The sequence below is a fragment of the Dendropsophus ebraccatus genome, chromosome 1, assembly GCF_027789765.1.
Source record: "Dendropsophus ebraccatus isolate aDenEbr1 chromosome 1, aDenEbr1.pat, whole genome shotgun sequence".
Classification (NCBI taxonomy): domain Eukaryota; kingdom Metazoa; phylum Chordata; class Amphibia; order Anura; family Hylidae; genus Dendropsophus; species Dendropsophus ebraccatus.
Genome location: NC_091454.1, coordinates 60,131,184 through 60,152,284, shown reverse-complemented (window position 1 = coordinate 60,152,284; position 21,101 = coordinate 60,131,184). Strand labels below are relative to the sequence as shown.

The 21,101-nt window shown below is 42.0% G+C and overlaps 1 protein-coding gene across 1 annotated transcript; it reads right to left on the bottom strand.

The window, feature by feature from the left end:
- Positions 1–3,177: 3,177 nt before the first annotated feature.
- On the bottom strand, positions 3,178–20,623 carry GNPDA1 (glucosamine-6-phosphate deaminase 1). Its single transcript, XM_069954801.1, has 7 exons — positions 20,486–20,623; positions 16,182–16,311; positions 13,168–13,269; positions 10,464–10,646; positions 9,156–9,340; positions 8,855–9,029; positions 3,178–4,412 (listed from the first exon to the last, which is right to left on the bottom strand). The coding sequence occupies exons 2-7, from the start codon at positions 16,303–16,305 to the stop codon at positions 4,291–4,293; spliced, it is 891 nt and encodes a 296-aa protein (XP_069810902.1). The 5' UTR covers positions 16,306–16,311; positions 20,486–20,623; the 3' UTR covers positions 3,178–4,290.
- Positions 20,624–21,101: the final 478 nt, after the last annotated feature.

Below are 21,101 nucleotides of genomic sequence, written 5' to 3'. Positions count from 1 at the left end.
TTGTGTAGCCAGCAGAAAACATAATCTGCCTAAAGGGGAGCACAAAGATTTTACTTGAACACAAAGTGAACAAAATCATGTCAGCATTTACTGAGAGGTAATTTATTTAGTGAAGAACTTCCCACAACCCTTGTTTGTACAACAACACACACTCCTTTAGGACTGGTACGAAATGAATCAATGGCCGGATGAATATTTCAGTTTTTTATTATCCATGGGATCGCCACTGATCTGGCAGCTTATAAGAAGTAACCAGCTACTGGACAGATTCTCTGACAGATTTTTGAAGTCAAAGCCAGGAATGGATTTAAAAAGAGCAGAAATCTCATTTTTTTCTTTATGACCTATTCTCTGACCTGTCCCTAGCTTTGGCTTCAAAAATCTGTCAGATAATTCCTGTGTATAAAAGGACCCTAAGGTGATGTGCCATAAACTTCTTGCACAGTGTATGACCTAACAAGGACGGACACAGAAGGCACAGTTTATGAAAACGTAACCCTTTTACTCCTTAGCTAGTTTTCATTTTCAACTTTTTCTCATCTTTTACAAGTTATTATCCACCTGGCCATATGTGGGCTTGTTTTTAAGGACCAATTGTACTGCACTTTCTAATGACACCTCTTATTTTACCATTAAAAATTTTAAAAAAAGTTTTTGTGAGGTGAAATTGATATTTTTATGCCATGTAGTTTAGCTTAAAGGGAATCTGTCAGCACCTAGGCTGGTCCCGAGGTGCTGACAGTGCAGTGAAGGTGTATGTCCCTTATTGTGTGTGGTACCTTTCTTGTAGCCATCGGTGCAGTTGATTTTTCACATTCTTGCCAGTAACTTTGCATCCAAGTGTCAAAGAGGAGTAGTGGTGGGGTGTTTGTGCTGCACTTCGGCACGCCTCACCACCACTTTCTCCTCCCTGTTTGATTGCAGACTTGCCAGTTTGCACATGCACCTTGGATCTGTTGGTTAGTGTGCTCCTGCGTCCCGAATTGCGCATGCGCTGTAGCACGCAGGAGTGACGACAGCGCACGCACGATTGTGGACGCAGGAGCACTCAGGACCCAACAGATTCAGGACGCATGCACGAACTGGCAAGTCGGCACGCGACCCGTGCCAGCAACGTTATCAGGAAGCAGGAGGCCGGACCGTAATCAAACAGGGAGGAGGAAGTGGTGGTGAGACGTGCTGAAGTGCAGCACAAATGCCTTACCACTACTCCTCTTTGACACTTAGATGCAAAGTTAAAGGGGTTATCCAGTGCTACAAAAACATGGCCACTTTCTTTCAGAAACAGCACGATTCTTGTCTCCAGTTCAGGTGCAGTTTGCAATTAAGCTCTATTGACTTCAATGGAACTGAGCACAAAATCCCTGCCCAAGCTGGAAACAAGAGTGCGGCTGTCTCTGCAAGAAAGTGGCCATGTTTTTGTAGCGCTGGATAAACCCTTTAAGGGCAAGATTCCCGTTAAAATTGTATTACCTGTATTTTGTAGGCCAGTATAATTACAACAATACCCAATCTAAATAGCTTTTGTTTTATTTTACTATTAAAATTTAACTTTAAAAAACGTTTTATTCTGTAATTTTTTGAGCCATATATATATATTTTTTTTTTTTTGCCCATAAGTGCGCATTTGATTAGATGGGACTTTCAGATCACCTTTGTTTTCTGCATAAAGCCTATGTTCTGGAGCAAAAAGGACATGTACCTCTCATGCACATGGAGGAGGTGCTAAGCTGGTACCAGTTACAGCTGGTGGTGGCTTATCTCCCTGAGAACAAATGAATCTTGCAGTTGACCAACATGATCTTTCCTTCTCTTCCCCTACATCATCTTCACTGGAAAGTTGGAAGGAGACAAAACTCATTGGCTGACTTTTCTCATAGAGACCCTAGAACATCCTGCATGATACAGTTACATGGACTGGTCCATACAGGCTCTTCACAGGCAGGAGAACATGATTCATTACATGTTTCTAATCACAAAGTCAAAATACAGAAGATGAGACTTCTGCCTCCCTGATTGTATACTCGTTGGGGGGACATTTATGAACCTGCGAAAATAGTATCTGGTGCAGAGGGGACAGATGCGAATAAATTTATTTGCACATGCTTGTTGTTCGAATAAATATTTTTCATCAGAAGGAGAATGAGGGCGTAACAGGGGATGTGGCTATACGAGTGTTCCACATTTAATATTTTTCCGGTTGAGCTGGCATAGGTTTCACTGCGTGCTCACACGGAGGAACTCCTGTGCGCACAGAATTTATGTAGAGGCATTGTGCCTCTACATAAATCCGGCAAACTTCAGCACTGCTGGGACATTCTTAACCCCCTTCCGCCGCTAAAAACACCGGACTTAAAGCGACTCTGTACCCACAATCTGACCCCCCCCCCCCCAAACCGCTTGTACCTTCAGATCGCTGCTTTTAATCAAAGATCTGTCCTGTGGTCCGTTTGGCAGGTGATGTAGTTATTGTCCTAAAAAACAACTTTTAAACTTGCAGCCTGGTGCCCAACAGAAGTGGCTTAGAATATCTGTGCCCTAACTTTGCACCACCCATCCGTCCCTCCTCCCCACACTCTTCATCATTAGGAATGCCACTTAAACATTTTCTCCTGTCTGAACATTGCACAGGTGTCTTAACGATCCGGCCCTTGTTCAGTATTCACACAGCTGAGGAATAGGAAACAATCTGCCTGGAGCATTCCTAATGATGAGGAGGGCAGGGAGGAGGGATAGAGAGGTTGTGCCAGCCTAATGTATACACAATCTAGGCCACGGCCCTTGGGCACGGGGCTGCAAGATTAAAAGTTGTTTTTCAAGACAATAACTGCATCACCTGCCGAACGCACCCCAGGACAGATCTGGATTAAAAGCAGCTATCTGAAGGTACAAGATGTTTGGGGGGTCAGATTGTGGGTACAGAGTCGCTTTAATAAAATGTCCCCCATGGTCTCTTTATTTATAAAAATATAGAGGGAAGAACAATACAATGTCCTCCAAGTAGTAAGAGAGGTGCTGGCTCCGGTTGCTCGTGAGGCTGTGCTGATGCATGGAGAGGATTAAAAACAAAGCAAGGAGGGTGAGAAAGCAGGATAGAAAGTAATGTTCTTAATGGTGTCTGATCTCAAGGCAGGAAGCTTAACTGCACAGATGTAAGAAATATATAGATAAAAGTCCTTCTACATGATCTATATAGTCTTTAGTCATCCATGGCCACAAACAATTCTGTGCCTTCACAAGGCATAATAAATGGTGCAGCCATTTACATTGTTATCGGCCACATGTCTCCTCTAGACACAGGGAGATTTCCGCTCGATAAGGATAGATTTGTTGGTGGATTGCTGCCACTTTTGCATAGTCCAATTTTCTAGAAATGCCGATTGCTGATAAACAGCTGGTATAAAAGGTATGAAGGTCTTCTTTAAGAGGTCACCACAAAGCATGGTCTGTAAGAAAGCATTCTTGAGGGGTGATTTGTTTGCATGGAGAGTCAGCCTGGGCTACATTGACAGCACTGATAATTACATTCTACAGAAATAGTGGAATACAAAATTTATTTTTTTTCTATTAAAAACATTTGCAATATTTGAAAATTATATTTTGCACCTAAAAAGTTATTTCAGGAAAAAAGTAAGGCTTGGTTTAAGGTTGTATTGACACAGTCATACTGATCTTTACTGGGTGGGTTACAAACAAGCTCATTACTTACAGCTGTATTAGACCACAACTCCAACATGTAGATTGTAGTAGCCCAAAATAACAGCACCATGTATTCATACCATATGGTTGAAGTATTACATTGGTGGGGCAGGTGCCTATATTTCACTTAAATGAAAGTCTCAAAACCTTACATGTTAAAGTACAGTAAGAAAAATTGCTCCATATATTTATCTTAAAAGTGTAAGATATACAGGCCTTAGGGTGTGTTCATACATTCTCATTTTTTATTTCTGTTATTGAATACAAAGCCAGGAATGCATTGGAAAAAAAATCTGTTCTTTATTAACCCCATTTATAATCTATTCTTAGGTTTATATTCAATAATTGCAATTAAAAACTTTAATGTGTGAATACACCCACATGGACTGCCAATAAGACAGTGTGAATGCAGCCTAAACAACGGAAAGTAATTACTGAGTTAATATCGCTAATAGTGTCTACTGGTCCATCAAGGACTATGGACAACTATGTCCTCCTCTTGACTGTCTGATCAGGGAGGTAGCAGACCAAGTTCTTCAATCGGCTTAGGAATACAGTCTGTTCCTTCAGCACAGAGCTTCTCTGGCCTGCTCAGTCACTGTATGGTTTCTTTGGAGTCTGTTCAGCTCCAGTTACTCTCTGTTCAGCTCCAGTTCCTCTCTCTTTCATGCTGTACAGGGGATCAACCAGTTTATTGTGAACATGCATCAAACCTGTAAACAGAAAGTCACAGACATTAATCCACCACAGATATATGCAGATATGCAAGTGTTTTGATGTGAGCAATACTGATAACCTTCTGCCAAATAGTTGCAAATTTCTTGCATCACTGTGCTCTTCACTACTTGTAATTTTCTTTAAACAGGACCTGTCTACGTCTTCACAAGTCTATTTTATTAAGCTGTAGCTTAGATTTTATAAAGTAATAATGGAGCATCTTTTCTTTAAAATCTATGTTGCGCTGTTTTATCCCTCAAGGAAATTTATGAATAAACTTACAATTGGGTGTTAGGTGACCCTAGACAGACAGATACAGCCCAATCATTGCTGACCTTGCCATACTGTAGGGACACACCCTTTCAAGGGTAAAGCAAAGTCAAGTTGTCAATTGGTCCTATTGTAATCTATAGGCTAATGCACGAATGTGGATTTCTCAATCTATAAATTTGGGCGGACTCAGGGATTTCTATTGGCTTCTTGTTCTGTGATTGTTGACAGCCCACATTGTTGACAGCCCACAAATTTAATTTTGTGGGACATCCTTGCATTATGGATTTGTGGTTCTGCAGACTGCAAAATGGATGTGTACAGGAGGCCTCAGAGAAAAGGTGTTCTACAATTTTTTTTTCAGGTAGTATAGCAAGTACAGTGGTGCCTTGGTTTACGGGCATAATTCAATCCAGGACCATGCTTGTAATCCAAATCCACTCTTAAACCAAAGCAAATATTCCCATAAGAAATCATAGAAATGCAGACAATTGGTTCCCCACTCCAAAAAAAAATGATTTATTATTTTAAATAACATGTAGAACAGATATAACAAACATTCAGAAACAGCAGAATATTTGATATTATAAGTTACTGTACAGTAATGGAGAGGATGGGAAACACAAGGGCTGACAGAGACTGCAGGGAGCATGAAGGAATGAGCAGGGCAGATGTGGGCACATACATGCAGCACTCTCTGTCTGGGGAGAGAGGGGTTACAGCTATGGAGAGATTACCTCCACAGTCCTGTCCCCTGATGTGAGCCCCAGCCTGAATTGGATCTGCTATGATTTGGAAGGTGAGGGAGACTTCCTGGGTCAGAGTACAGTGCTGTAGACCTCGCTATGCAGACCATGCCCCTCCCCCACTCTCCCTCCCACCCAGTACAGGGAGCTCTTAAACCAAAGCAATGCTCTTAAACCAAGTCACAGTTTTAAAAAACTGTGAGCTCTTAAACCAAAACGCTCTAAAACCAAGTTACTCTTAAACCAAGGTACCACTGTACTGAGAAAAAAAAACAGATAAGACAATAAAAGTATCAGGCCTGTAATAGCCCAAAGACAACATTAGTTATGTCTGATCAGCAGGTATGTGATTTGGCTCTGAAATACTCCAGAGTACAAAAGTACTAGCACAAACTGAAGAGAAACATTCAGAACATGACTGGAATCTTTATGTTGTGGTGATCTGCATTCCTATGTGGTTATTGTGCAACCACTCCTAGACAGGAACTAATAGGGATGAGCAACTGCATTTGCAAACAAAATCCATGTGTCTCTATTTGCTTGGTACAGTTTTACAGCTGTATTCAGAGGTTAGCTCCTGTTCACATCAGCCTCATGCTATCCATTCTTATCAAATCTATCAAAACTTTAGGAGAGGTTCATATCAAATGAAAGAGTAAGCACAAACTGATACAAACTGATTGCAAAACTATCCATTTTTTTTTTTCACGTTTCATTTGCATTTTGGCTTTAAAAAAACTGACTTTGCTTCAGTCGGCATCTGTTAGCATATCAGTTTATATTCCTTCCTAGTTCCTCGCTTCTTCTATGCATGCGCAGTAAAAAAAAAAAAAAAAAATCATAATGGATAACTTCAAAACGAATGTGAACAGAAATACATTCAGTTTATATCCGTCATCATTGACTATAATGTAAAAAAAAAAAAAAAAAAAAAAAAAAAAAAAAGCACTTTCCAAATTTTATGTTAGTCAGGTGAAAAAAAAAACAAAAAAAAAAACTGACGGATTTGATAAAAAAAATGAAGCACAACTCTGACAAACCAAGCGCAATAAAAAACCATTGAAATTTATAGGAAGTATGATGGATCTTCTAGGTTTAATTTCTCGTTATCAAAATGGAAAAAAGAAACAGGATTGTGGTGAAGGGTAAAACGCTGGTGTGAAAGGTAATCTGTCAGTAGTAGTTTTGAGCTACCAAAACTCACCGCCCCATAAAGACATCATGGAGGGGAAATGAATTATGACTTTGGGCCTTACTACACCGATAATTGGCCATACTGTTCCGGACAATAATCGTACATGTTATAGGTCATTGTTAAAAGGCATGATGTCAGCTCAACGTTGTTTTAAAACATGTTCTATAAAAACGATAACAACAGCAACAGACCGCCACTATGTTCTATGGGCCACCCCCGCTGTTCCCCCCGGCACCCCTGCTCGATGTCTGTGTGTGTAATAGCAGAGACAGTGAGCAAGAAAGAGGAGCAAGCAAGCGCTCACCTAACAGGTCGGCGCGCTTGCTTCCTTAAAGTGACTCTGTACTCACAATCTGCCCCCCCCCCCCCCAAACCGCTTGTACCTTCAGATAGCTGCTTTTAATCCAAGATCTGTCCTGGGGTCTGTTCGGCAGGTGATGCAGTTATTGTCCTAAAAAACAACTTTTAAACTTGCAGCCCGTGCCAAATGGGAGATCTGTGCCCTAACTTTGCATCACCCCTCCGTCCCTCCTCCCCACCCTCTTCATCATTAGGAATGCCACTGGAACATTTTTTCCATGCTGAACATTGCACAGGTGCCTTAACGATCCAGCCCATGTTCAGTATTCACACAGCTGATGAATAGGAGGCAATCTGCCTGGAGCATTCCTAATGATGAGGAGGGTGGGAAGGAGGGGTGGTGCAAAGTTAATGCACAGATGCAGCCCGTGCCAAACAGGAGTAAGTTTAAAAGTTGTTTTTTTAGAACAATAACTGCATCACCTGCCGAACGGACCCCAGGACAGATCCTGGATTAAAAGCAGCTATCTGACGGTACAAGCGGTTTTGGGGGGGGGTTAGTCAGATTGTGGGTACAGAGTCGCTTTAAGGTCTCAGTCATGGAGCTTGTATGACAATAATAGTGTTCTATGTCCCAGTTTGTGCCACTGCACTGCCACTGAGTCTGGAAGATGGGCTCTTTTTCTTTGTGCACAGATCTCCCTGCATTGACAGCATTCCCTGCTTCTCATGTATAATTGACAGCCCTTGCATCCAATCAGAGGAGTGCTGCAGCCATTGTGTTTAGCTGATCAGTAGGACCTGGCTCCAACTGATCAGCCCATTATTGTAGTTGTAGAATGTAACCATACTCTTCTGTAACAGTGACATTTATATTATGTCTAATATAAATACTAACACATGGTGGCAGTAGAAAGCAAGAGCATAACAAATATATATATAGTAAAGGGGCTTGTTTATCAGAACAGGACCTGAGCTGCTGTTACACATCACCACAACAAAATCCATTCACTATGTAGTCCGGTGCAGAACAGGGACTAATAATCTAGGATAGCTTGTCAGTCTATTTTGCCCCTAAAACCATTTTAATGTTTTATAACTGTCAAAAGTAGTAGGAAATTCCAAAAATGTGCACAAAAAGCATTTTAGGTTGAATTCCTACATATAGTAAGGGTATATATATATTTATTATATAAGTGCACATGTACAGTTGTGCTCAACAAAGATAACAGCCCCACTTCATTAACCTAATAGATCAATGTTTTTGGTAGAAACAATATTTTGATAAGATTTGTACAGATTTGTAATTTACTTCTATTTAAAAATCTTGAGTCTTCCATTACTTATCAGCTGCTGTATGTCCTGCAGGAAGTGGTCTTTGCTTTTCAGTCTTACACAGTGCTCTCTGCGGACACCTCTGTCGGAGACAGGAACTGTCCAGAACAGAAGGGGTTTTCTATGTGGATTTTCTACAGCTCTGGACAGTTCCTGTGTCATATAGAGATGACAGCATACAGCACTGTGTCAGACTGAAAAGAAAACACCACTTCCTGCAGGACATACAGCAGCTGATAAGTAATGGAAGACTTTAGATTTTTCAATAGAAGTAAATTACAAATCTATATAACTTTCTGAAACTAATTGATTTGAAAGAAAAAGATTTTCACCAGAGTACCCCTTTAATGCGACATCACCCTTATATAGTGAAAAGAGACAAATGCTTTTGGCCCATTTACTGTGTAGTGCAGTCGCACAAATCTGCTGATTGTTAATTAAAGGAAAACTATGTACTTTCACTGTTTGTATGACCTTATAAGATGCTTATTTTTTCCTGTTTTCAGACAAATTAATATATTGATATTGATAAGTTAGACTATGCCATCAGGAACTGGACTTCATAATATAATGGTATGTGCTAAAAATATACCTTTGAAATACTTTACAGTCTTCACTCGCAGCTCTAGTGTTGCATCTTCATCACAAACAAACACTGTACTTGGGTGCTGTTGGAAAGCAGACACTGTCCACATGTGGTTTACACCTTCTTCTATAGCCTTATATAGGGCAAAAGCCTTGTGTGCCCCGGTGATCAGTATCATTACCTATAGACGTTTATTAAAAAAAAATTAAGTTCCATACAGTCATTAATGGAATCCACACAAACATAAAAATAAAAACAGTATGTTTCTGTCTTAATGAAAAAGAAAGATTTTTTTAAGCAGTATTACCTCTTTTGCATCCATCACTGTTCCTACACCAACAGTCAAAGCCATGGTGGGCACTTTTGAGAGATTGTTGTCAAAGAAGCGTGCATTAGCCAATATGGTGTCCATGGCCAGTGTCTTCACCCTAGTTCTGGATACCAGACTGGACCCCGGTTCATTGAAAGCAATGTGACCATCAGGCCCAATCCCTGTCACAAAAAAATTAAACGATAAGACACACAAGCACAAGTCTAAAGCTCTAGTTTAACATGACTGCGAAATTATAGACAACTTAAATTTTCTTTTGGTTGGGAAACTAAAAAAAAAAAAAAAAAAAAAAAAAAAAAACCTTTCGACATGTTGTGGAGAAAAGTTTTCCAATACATATAGATCCAAGAGGCAGCGCTCGTGAAATTCAAGATGTGCGTTTATTCCACCAATGCAACGTCTACAGACTTCTTACAGACTTTAAGGCAAAAGAAAAATACTGCAAGAAGCTGAAATGCTTAGCACGCACCTCTCTCAACTCTAGTCTTTCTAGTGACTGTTCAGGATCTGAACTCCCAGACCCTGGACTGATCAGAACTCTACATGTCAAAACTTTTTTTTTTTATAGTGACTGTGCCTATTTAAGGGTACGTGCACACTGAGCAATTTTTGCGGAATTGAAGAGGAAAGATTTTTGCTTGAAATTCCTCTTCTATTCTGCTCTGGCAGAATAGGAGCAGAATTCAAGCTACATTGACTATAGGATCCCTCTAGTCTAGTGGAATCCGCCCAAAGAAAAGACATGTCACTTCTTTGGGCTGAAAGCGGATCCTCGGCGTAATTGACGGAAATTCCGCCATATTAACGAATGAGCGGAAAGCCCATTTAACACAATAGAAAAATGAAAGGTTCACTCTCTTTACGGCGGAATTTGAAGCGGATTCCGCACACATTTTGCTGCGAAATCTGCTCGAAATTCCGCTCGAATTGCTCAGTGTGCATGCACCCTAAGACTGTTGCACTGATGACATTTTCTTAGAATATGCCATTAATATATTATTTGTATCCTAACAAAGATGGCCTTCACCAACCTGCAGCCCTTCTACAAGAGATTTGTAAAAGTGTGGCTGTGCCTAGAACTGCAGCTCAACCACACTGACCTGAATGTTCTTCTGTTTTTCTAAACGTTAGATGTTGAAATGTATTCATAGTTCACAGAATAGGCCTTCAAAATAACATTTCTGAAAAACTATTAAATAAAGCCCTGTAAATGTTCTTGTCTAGTATTGTACAGTGAGCTATATAGACAAATAGCTATATAAGACAACCTGATAATTTTCTTACCTCCAACAAATAATTCTATGCCACCAGCTGCTTTAATTTTTTCTTCAAATAAGTCACATTCGGTCTGAAGATCTGGAGCATTTCCATCCAAGATGTGAGCATTCTCAGGAACGATATCTATGTGCTTAAAGAAGTTATTCCACATAAAGGAATGATAGCTCTCCGGGTGATCTCTGGGTAGTCCTATATGTAAAAGCAACATAAATGAAATAAGAAATACTGTTTCCTTTACTCTGCTTACTTGTGAACCTACCTATGGTCACTAAAGACAAAACATCACTGCTGACAGTAATGTAGAGGTTCTATTGTATGCCTTGTGTATACCTGTAGTAGCTGATGTGGCAGCTATACTTCAGCCATACTGATTCCTACTTTCACACTGAAATAGTTTTTTAATGCTGACTATATCTCCCATGAATCTCTGTACTTCACTTAATCAGATCAGTTTAATAAACCTGGCTGGACACAACCATTCATTTGACCTGCTGAGACTAATAAGTGGGGTGAGGTCAATTCACACTATGTGCAGCTTTTATGCACTTTCTTATAAAAAAAAAAAAAAAAAAAACAACTTTTTTTTAGTAAAACATTGCCATGAGAAACCTTTTGGAGCTTTAATTACGACTATATGTCACAGAGACAAGTTTTTATCAGTTGAGGTCACTACAGCTCATAGCTCAGCTCCTGATCAAGGGAATGGCAGCTGACCTGCACTAACCAGGCCTAGGCACTATACAGTGAACAGAGCCATCTGCTTCCTTTCCCGTTCACTTTTTAGTGTGGGTTCTGAATTGCTGCTTTCTGCCCTGTTCACTATGTAGTAGGGGCACTGGATAGCTCCTCGGTGTGGGTATTGGGTGTCTGCACTCCATTGATCGGTGAATAGGTGAATCCTGTGAACAGATGATCAGTCTGTTTTGGCTGGAAAACTTTGAAGCCTACAAGAAACCTAAAAGCAAGAAACTGATATAATATCCAAAAGTTGTAAAAGTACATAGTATACTGGACAATGTGTTCTGACACATAATATATCAGACATTCTTGGCAAAGCCTCAGTCATATATTGTACTTTAGTACCAATTTCTAATGTTTTATTGCTACGGACTATGGCTTGTATGTGATGCAATATTTGTTTTAAGGTTTTAAGATTTGTTCAATTGGCAGCCTGTTCTGCTTTTCACTAAAGTTTCCACAAATAACAGGGAACACAGTCCTTTCCATCTTGTTCCACACATTGTCCTATAGGCCATTGTTTGGTGTGAAGTTTTTGTAAAAAGGAATATATCATTATAGGGACAGCCAGAGCTGCTACTTTGCTCTATTAATATGAGCCAAACATATGCATGACAGCAACTACATAACCAACAAAACTTTTGACTAGTGTTGAGCGGATATGTCAAAATGTTCGGGTTCGGCAACTTTATCCAAACCCAAACACTAGGGGGGACATTTATGAAAGATACGCCTGAGGCGTACGCCAGGGAGAAGGTGCAGATTCGCCCCTTCTCCCTGGCGTACGCCTTCTGTGTGCACGCTCGCCTGATGGTAAGGCAGCCTCATTTATCATGATTTACGCTTGCTCGCAGGCGTAAATCATGATCAAAATCTACACCTGCTGGAAGGAGGTGTAAATTTAGTACACTGGATGCAGATTCGGGCACCCAGCTGGCCGGATCCATTAAGAGGCATGCGCCTCTTAGTGAATCCTGCCTGGGAAAAGGGGGTGGGGCCTAAATCCCCCCCTAAGTGTTTGATTCCCCAAAGCTGCAGAAGTTGGGTGTCACCCAGGTGCTGCCAGGAAAAAAAGGACTCCAGGACCCACTATAGACGGGACAGTGCTGTAGGCAGGGATTGACTGAGCATGCTGTCATTGTCAAGACAAGTTCTTCTCAGAAGTGATACTATGGATTAGGTGTTCTTCCTTTTCTTTAATGAGATTCACTTTAGTTCTTAATAAAAAAAAAATAATGATAATAATATGATAGATGGATAGATAGATAGATGCTACATAAATCAAGACTAACAACGAGCAACCCACTGACAGGATAAGAAGGAGTCAGAAGTAGTGTTGAGAGAATTTGCAGAAATTCAGGTTCGGCATCTTTCATCCAAACCCGATAAATCCAAACTTGTATTTGATTCCCCTTGGCTGGAGAAGGTAAACGCCACCCTAGGGTGTCATGAAAAACATGAAAACAGCCATAGGTTGTGTCTATGTTTTCCTGGAAGCCCTAGGTTTGCATCCAACTTATCCAGCCAATGGTAGGCAAATGCTGAGTGTTCAGGTTCAGATAAATGTTGCCAAACGATTTGATCAACACTAGTCAAAAGCAGATGTTACAACCCATGTTCTCTCAGTAGAGTGTGCTATTTATATACAGAGGTATTGCAAGTCATGCAAAACTGCTGGAATTTTTGCTCTTAAAAATTATTAAAGGGTAACTGTCATTAAAAAAAAAATCCCAAACTACTTACATAGCTACATAGGCACTGAGACTATCCATACATATATTGTAGTTTCCTGAGGCTGCAATCACCTACAACAATGCTTTTTATTGCCACACTGAAGTGTCCCAGAGGTGTGGCCTGGGCTCAGAAACACACTGAATTGGCAATAAAAAGAACTGTTATAAAAATGTAAAAGAACTATAGAGAGATAACCTAGATATCATTATAGATGTGGCAGCTTTAGAATAACACTCACCCACATACTCATCCATATTGAAGGTTTTCACATACTTGAAGGAAAGATCTCCATTTTTATGATATTCAATTAGCTTTTTGTAGCATCCTAGTGGTGTGCTTCCTGTAATATTTATTGGATGAAAGAGAGAGTGTGAAAATTACAGACTATGTATAAGGCTTAAAGCGACTCTGTACCCACAATCCCCCCCCCCCCCCCCCCAAAAACCACTTGTACTACCTTCAGATAGCTGCTTTTAATCCAAGATCTGTCCTGGGGTCCGTTTGGCAGGTGATGCAGTTATTGTCCTGAAAAACAACTTTTAAACTTGCAGCCCTGTGTAAAACTTCTGTGGCCTAGTGTGTGTGTGTGTGCATTAGGCTGGCACAACCTCTCTGTCCCTCCTCATCATTAGAAATGCTCCAGGCAGGTATTCTCCTATTCCTCACTTGTCTGAACACTGCACAGGTGCCTTAATGATCCAGCCCATGTGCTGTGCTTACACAGGTGATGAATAGTAGAAAATCTGCCTGGAGCATTCCTAATGATAAAAAGGGCGGGGAGGAGGGACAGAGAGGTTGTGCCAGCCTAATGCACAGACACCTTAAGCCATGCCAGTTTGACACAGGGTTGCAAGTTTAAAAGTTGTTTTTCAGGACAATAACTGCATCACCTGCCAAACGGACCCCAGGACAGATCTTGGATTAGAAACAGCTATCTGATGGTACAAGAAGTTTGGGGAGGGCAGATTGTGGGTACAGAGCAGAGTCACTTTAAAGGGTTATTTCAATTTAGTTAAAAAAAAACAAACACAACAACAATATGACAGTCAGCTGGGGTGATGATGTGCCATCCTTTCTCTGCTGCTGATGTCCTGAACACACGGCAGCCTAGGTGACTGGCCTAACTGATTGGCTGCGGTGGATTCAGAATATCATCAGGGCAAGTAAACAGAGGCACAAGGGTGGACCAGAGCATATGCTCTGTACCGTGGCAGGGTAAGGATACCTATTTTGTTACTTTAAAGTTCTAACATTCTGTCATTTTTTATCTAAACTGGACCTTAACCCCTTTACCCCATATGGCTATATACATGGGTTGTGTGCAGCAGGAACATATATAAACGTTCCTGACTTTAAAGGGGTTTCAATGTGTGAAGGGTCAATACAATGCGATCGGCCCTCCACACATTACTGTCTTCAGACCCAGGCATAATGACAGGCAGCCACGGTCCCGCAGCTGCCTGTTATTAACCCTCTTAAAGGACAACTCCCGCGTTTTTTTTCCCTTAACTAACACACTATATAACTTTGTAATGTGTGTTAGTTACCTCCTGGAGACGTTCCTCCTTCCCTTCCCCCCACCAAAAAGGCTGCCGATGAGCGTGCACACCAGCAGCCTTTTTATTGGAGGGAATGCATCACATGGCTTAGAGCTTGCTCAGCTCTGATTGGTTGAGCAAGTTGGAAGCCAGCCAATCGCCAGTCATTGGCGATCCAGCCAATGAAAAGGCTGCCAGTGTGCATGCGCATCGGCAGCCTTTTCGCTCTCATTCATGCCGTGGGACCCCGGAAGTGAGGAAGAAGGTGAAGACGCGGACAGGGTTGACGGGGACCGCGGCCGGCAGGATTTTCGATGGTGATCGACTTAGGAGAGATGGTAAATATAGGGTCTGTGTCTGTTAGTTTTTTTTTCCTGACGCTGGAGTTGTCCCTTAAACGCCACAATGCATAGCGCTCGTAGTATTTAAGGTAGTCAGTGACAGGACCTGTCACTGACTGATCGGGACCCCGGGACTTATGTTAAGGTCCAGTTCTGCTCTCAGGCAGACTCTATGCACAGATCGCCAATAATACTGATGAATGCAATGCTATGGCATAGCATTCATCAGTATATGCAATCAGAGTATTGCATATATAAGTCCCCTAAAGGGCCTCTGGCCCAGTCTCTTCAATGACAGGCTGTTTAGCCAATGAGAGGCCTTGATAGAACAGCCAGCGATTGGCTGAATGGCCTGTCAGTACAGAAATGGGGCCAGAAGTGTCAGAGGCAGCTGCAGGGCGCTGGAAATGCAGGAAGAAGGCTGCAGGACACTGGGGAGCCTGGACACATAAGTAGTAACTATTATTTTCCTCATCAGCCGCTGGTTGCACATTGCTATTACACTGAGCGATGCTCAGTTGGCAGACAATGATTTGTCAACATGTTAAAAGTCAAGGAGCCGATCATTGGCAGATCGTTGTCTTTATTACACAGGGCGATATTCTGCCAAATCAGCCTCATTCGGCAGATTATCTCTCCATGTAATAGGGCCTTAAACCACTCCAAGACCTTCAAGTCTCACATTCTCTTCAGTAAATTATAATTAATACAATTTGTATCATTGCCATTAAGGGTCCTTTTAGAGAGTCAGGCCCATGCCCAATCTAGAAGATCAACGATTATTAGCCTTTCAATGACTCAATTACCGTGCTGGCAGGGCTACATGAAAGATTACTGGATTGTTAGTGCAGCCCTTCACTTGCACCATTGTCAGCCACACATCCTGTTTAAACAGGGAGACGTGCAGCCAACAAACAATGATTTTTAGACCTTCATAAATTCATAAAACATGTGATTGACTAAAGAGCAAATATTTGCTTGTTGTTGGCTAACCACTGGTTCTTTTACATAAAGCAATATCACCAAATAATTGCCCCATGTTAACCCCTTCACATCAGCCCTACAGCTAGATACGCTCCTACTGCCAATGCCCCGTGCAGTAGGAATGTATATACAAGTCAGCAGCGTAGAGGGGTTTTAATGTGCAGCCCTGCACACATGAGTGTCGCAGGAGCCGAGCATGACGACATAATAAAAAAAACTATAGATCAGGGAGCAAAAAATAAGCCCCAGCTAACCCTGTAGGCAGAAAAATTAAAGCATTATGACTTTAGAAGGCGAGAAGGAACATGGCTTCAGTGTGACCTGGACATCTGTCATGAAGGGGTTAATAAAGCATTTGTTACATCTCCAATGACTTAACTGCACCTTACCTGTAGGAAGGCCTAATGTAAAATATTTCTCAGGACTTGGCTTGAAATGTATGATGCGATTTCTAATGTATTTAGCAGCCCACTCACTAGCTTGGTTATAGTCATCCAAAATGATGAGTTTCATTTTTATCTAAAATTACAAGACAAAAAGTTAAGTTACATACATGCTGGAAAAACATGTAGATGTCGCCAGTCTGCACATCAATGCTGGTATGGTGGCACATCAGAGAATGGCAACCCCACAAGCAGTAGTTATCAACAGTCACAAATTTGCCTGACTGTCCCTATTTATTCATTCTTCAAAGTTTTTATTGTTTTTTTGCATTAACAAATATGAACAATGCTAGCATACAAGACTGTCCCTAGGGGTGTCAACTTCAGGGTAGCACAAACTACTTTTGCTGCAGTATTGATGTGGAAGAGATTTACAAAATCTGTACACTTAACACAGAAATTAACCTATGGAGCAAATTTTAAATCTGCAGCATGTCCATTTTTGCGGAAATGTTGGATGTTTATTGTGGATTTTCACCAATGACTTTGATAAGGTTGAAAAACGACATGATAAATACAGTGCTGTAGATTTTTTTAACGGATTATAAAATACATTGCTCTTTTAGGCTCTCTAAGTTTTTGAGGTGTCTAGTGGGGGTATCTATCAAAAAGTGACCTGACGTATACCTCTACTATAAAGCTATGACAGCATCCATCATACATAGACTCTCAAGTTTTAAAAAAAAATAAAATAAAAAAAAGTAGGGCATTCACACATCCAGAAGATTCTGTCAATTTCGTAGCTCCCGGCATCATAACTAGGGATGAGGGAATTTACAGTAGGAACAAAGTGAAGCACTTTGTTAGGATGATACGACAGCTTGTCAGGCTGCTGGCTTTCAAGCCCATGCTGCTCTGTGCTTCTTCGGGTTACAGGAAAAGCTGAATCCAGTGCTGTGAAACTTGGAGTTTCCCAGTGCTGGGTCCAGCTTTTCCCGACATCCAGGAAGAAGCGGCACAGACTTTAAAGCCAGCAGCCTGACAAGCTGCTGTCCGACCCTAACAAAGCGCTTCACTTTGTTCCTACTGTAAATTCGCCCATCCCTACTCATAACGAATGATAATGCTGGGAGCTCCAAGGTCTGGTCCGCAGATTACTGTGTGCATGGACAGAATTTTGTGGACATGGGAATACCCCCAAATGTGCAGTGTGTGTATATATTATTATTATTATTATTTATTTATTTTTTCACATCTTTATAAGGGTAATAAATAATGTTTATGCTTATTTGCTTTTACATACTGTTCCTTTCTAGCTAACAAACATATGATTCATATAGAAATGTGTCCATGGGAGGTAATAATGTCTTTCTTTTTACATTAAAACATAAGTTGCTTAATGATGTTCTATATATTATATGTAAACACTTCAGGAACTTGTCAGGACATTGGTGACATACTGGAAGTACATAGCAGGCTTCCTGTTAGTAAATCCCCAGACACTTCAGTAACAACAAATCACACAGCAAGCAGTTATAAAGCTGACTAATCGCTTTCCTGCAGTTTCCGGTGGAATGATAAACCCACGGAATATCTGGTTTTTAACTCGCTTCAAGCTGCTGGTTTTCGCTGACTCAGAATCTCCGTCACTACAGCCGCGGCTTTGTTTTTTTTCCCCCTGCAGTAAAGTTGCTGAGCTGTGCAAAACATTAAGGCTGTAATGCTGAGCCCCAATCACTAAACAGCAGGGACCTGTACATTGCCTATAAACTGCAGTTATATGTCATTTGTAGTAACTTCTAATATGACCTCAGACCAGGCTTCACTTCTGAGACCTGCTGCAACAAGACATACAGCCAGTGGTTAGAGCGCGGCAGTCCGTGCCCCTCCAAATCATTTGCTCCATAGACTAGACACTTGATTGACAGCGCATTGCCACACACTCCCCCTGGCTGTATATCAGGATTACAGCAGGTCACAGTTGGGTACAGTTTTTTGTTTTGTTTTTTTTTCATTTTCACCCCATCCTGAGGTCTTTTTAGATTTATACATGGCAGGTCTGTTTTAACAACCATCCCATTCATCTGAACAGAGCTTGCAGAAATCTAGTCACATATGGGCCCAGATGTATCAGAGACAAAAATTGGAGACACTTTAAGGAAATTACAGCCTATTCTGATTAATTAAAGCTGAGCTGTGATTGGTTGCTGCTTGTCTGAGATACACATGTGACAGATTAAAGGGGTTATCCAGCGCTACAAAAACATGGCCACTTTCCCCCTACTCTTGTCTCCAGTTTGGGTGGGGATTTGAAACTCAGTTCCATTGAAGTAAATGGAGCTTAATTGCAAATTACACCTGAACTGGAGACAAGAGAAGGGGGAAAAGTGGCCATGTTTTCGTAGCGCTGGATAACCCCTTTAAGGTTTCAAACTAATTAACAATTCTGGGCCACAGAGTTTTTCTGGAAAAACACCAGGAAAATATACCACGCAGAAAGCATAGCTGTTTTCCATAAGAAAAATAACTCTGCTGCAGCCAGATGTTATCTGGGAATCAACTGGGAAAAATAAAACACCAAACCTACAGTGTATTGTGTCTTTGTAGGGCCCCCCTCGAAACGCACTGTCCCCATAAAGCCATTTTTTTTTCTTTGAATATCACTAGGACTCTCATCCTCCCTGACATCATAGTGGAATACTTTGCCCTTCAGCACTTTAATCTCCCAGTATAATTTGTACACCATGTATCTGTTTGTTTCACCAGATCCCTGCCTCCCCATCTTCTTGATGCTACGGGCAGTGCCATGCTCTGTGCCACTACACCTAGCACCCCTATTACTCTGATGAATAGGCAGAATCACTCTATGTACATCAGTTGGTGTCATTCTATGTTTTTTTATTGTTCTCATTTTTGGGTCAGTTTTTTACAGCTACAGCTATGACCATTTTCACCCAGTTTGTGTGGTTTATCCTCCCGTAGACCTCCATCGGTTAAAAAAAAAAACTGCATGCACTAAAGGGATACTCAGGGCATTTAATCATTTTTCATACATTGGTGGGGCTGCATGGAAAATATTTAAAAAGTCTATTCTCCCCTACTACGCTCTCCGTCACTTCTTCAAGTCCCTGACGGAATGCCCAGCTGCTACTTCCAAGATGGACTTATATTGGCAGTGACAGCCCAATCAGCCAGTTATTGAAGTCCGCATTCTCCTGCTTCACTCTGTGATTGGCTGAGCGGGCTGTCACTGCCAAGATAAGTCCATCTCGAAAGTAACAGCTGGGCATTCAGTGGAGGACCTGAAGACGAGACAGGAGGATATTTGAGAGAGTGGTAGGTGACAATAGGCTATTTGCTGCGTAACCCCAGTAATAAATGAAAAAATATCAACGCCCAGAGTACCCCTTTAGGCCACGTTCACACAACATAAGTTTTCATTAAACAACGGCCGTTGCAACAACGGAAGTCATCTAAAGACAGCAACCAATCGCACTGAACTCTATGGAGAGTTCCCGGCCAGAGTGTATACACACTGTATACACTCCGGCTGGGATTCCATGTGGCCGCACAAAAAACGGACATGTCAACGCACTTTACATTGTCTGCACTGGGTAATAGTTCATCCGGACGTTACTGCAGTTCCGGCCAGGCTGAAGTTCACAGACAGCGGCCGTTCTGTGACACAATTATGTCACAGAACGTCCACAGTCTTACATAATATGAACGTGGCCTTAATGTGTACTTGACTTTTTGTTTCTCACATTCAACATAAATAAACAGAATCACAAGTAATGGGGGGGGGGGGGGCAGGGGATGCAACAAAATCTGCATTATGGTAGACAATTTTTTGTGGAAAAAAGTATGTAACAATGACCTTTCGGTCAGGGCTACACTGACTTTTTGTGGTGCTACAAGATGGATTTTAGCAGTCCAAAGCAATACAGAGAGTTGTCTGCCCTGGAGTGGACTGCAGCTGCCACTCATCTATTGTTAGAGTCAATGTTGTAGCTCCAAGAAGAGGCAGCCCTGGCCTAGAGGGGTGATAGGTGGTAACTTATAATGTTCTAGTAGGTGACAGGTAGCAGCCCCTCACCAGCATCACCACTACAACAATATACAGGAAGTATGACAAAACCTTATAAATAACTGTAATATGGCAATGACACCTGATAGGATAACTCAGTGACCTCCAATGCAGCGTCACACTGGGCATCTGCCACAAGCCAAGCACTAGCAGCCAATCACATACAGATACAGCACAGCACTGAAGGCAGCCCGGTGTATGACGGACTGTAAGAAGCACTCACCGCGGCTGAGTCCTCCGGCTGGATGCTCGTCTGCTCCTCGCTGTACACCGTCCTCCTTCCTCTCTCAGTCCTCAGCCGCGTTCTCTATGGCGTCGGTGCAGATCCGGCCACTTTCTGTTCTGTGCCTACAGCAGGCAGTGAGAGCTCCCCCTGCAGGCGGTCAGTGGTATTGGCAGCGCCGCTCAGCTTTTCTAGTCCTGGTGAAGTACATCCATCATGCTGCCTGTGCTGTGTGCAGGATATACAGGGCAGGCTGGTGTGCAGCCGGATATACAGGGCAGGCTGGTGTGCAGCCGGATATACAGGGCAGGCTGGTGTGCAGGATATACAGGGCAGGCTGGTGTGCAGCCGGATATACAGGGCAGGCTGGTGTGCAGCCGGATATACAGGGCAGGCTGGTGTGCAGCCGGATATACAGGGCAGGCTGGTGTGCAGCCGGATATACAGGGCAGGCTGGTGTGCAGCCGGATATACAGGGCAGGCTGGTGTGCAGGATATACAGGGCAGGCTGGTGTGCAGTCGGATATACAGGGCAGGCTGGTGTGCAGCCGGATATACAGGGCAGGCTGGTGTGCAGCCGGATATAAAGGGCAGGCTGGTGTGCAGCCGGATATAA

Bases quoted from the DNA above. Each gene is read 5' to 3' on its own strand.
- GNPDA1 (XM_069954801.1), bottom strand. From the start codon at position 16,305: ATGAAACTCATCATTTTGGATGACTATAACCAAGCTAGTGAGTGGGCT. The intron at 13,270-16,181 runs GTAAGGTGCAGT...TAAATATTACAG, and splicing joins TACATTAGGCCTTCCTACAG to GAAGCACACCACTAGGATGC. The intron at 9,030-9,155 runs GTAATACTGCTT...AAACGTCTATAG, and splicing joins CAGTGATGGATGCAAAAGAG to GTAATGATACTGATCACCGG.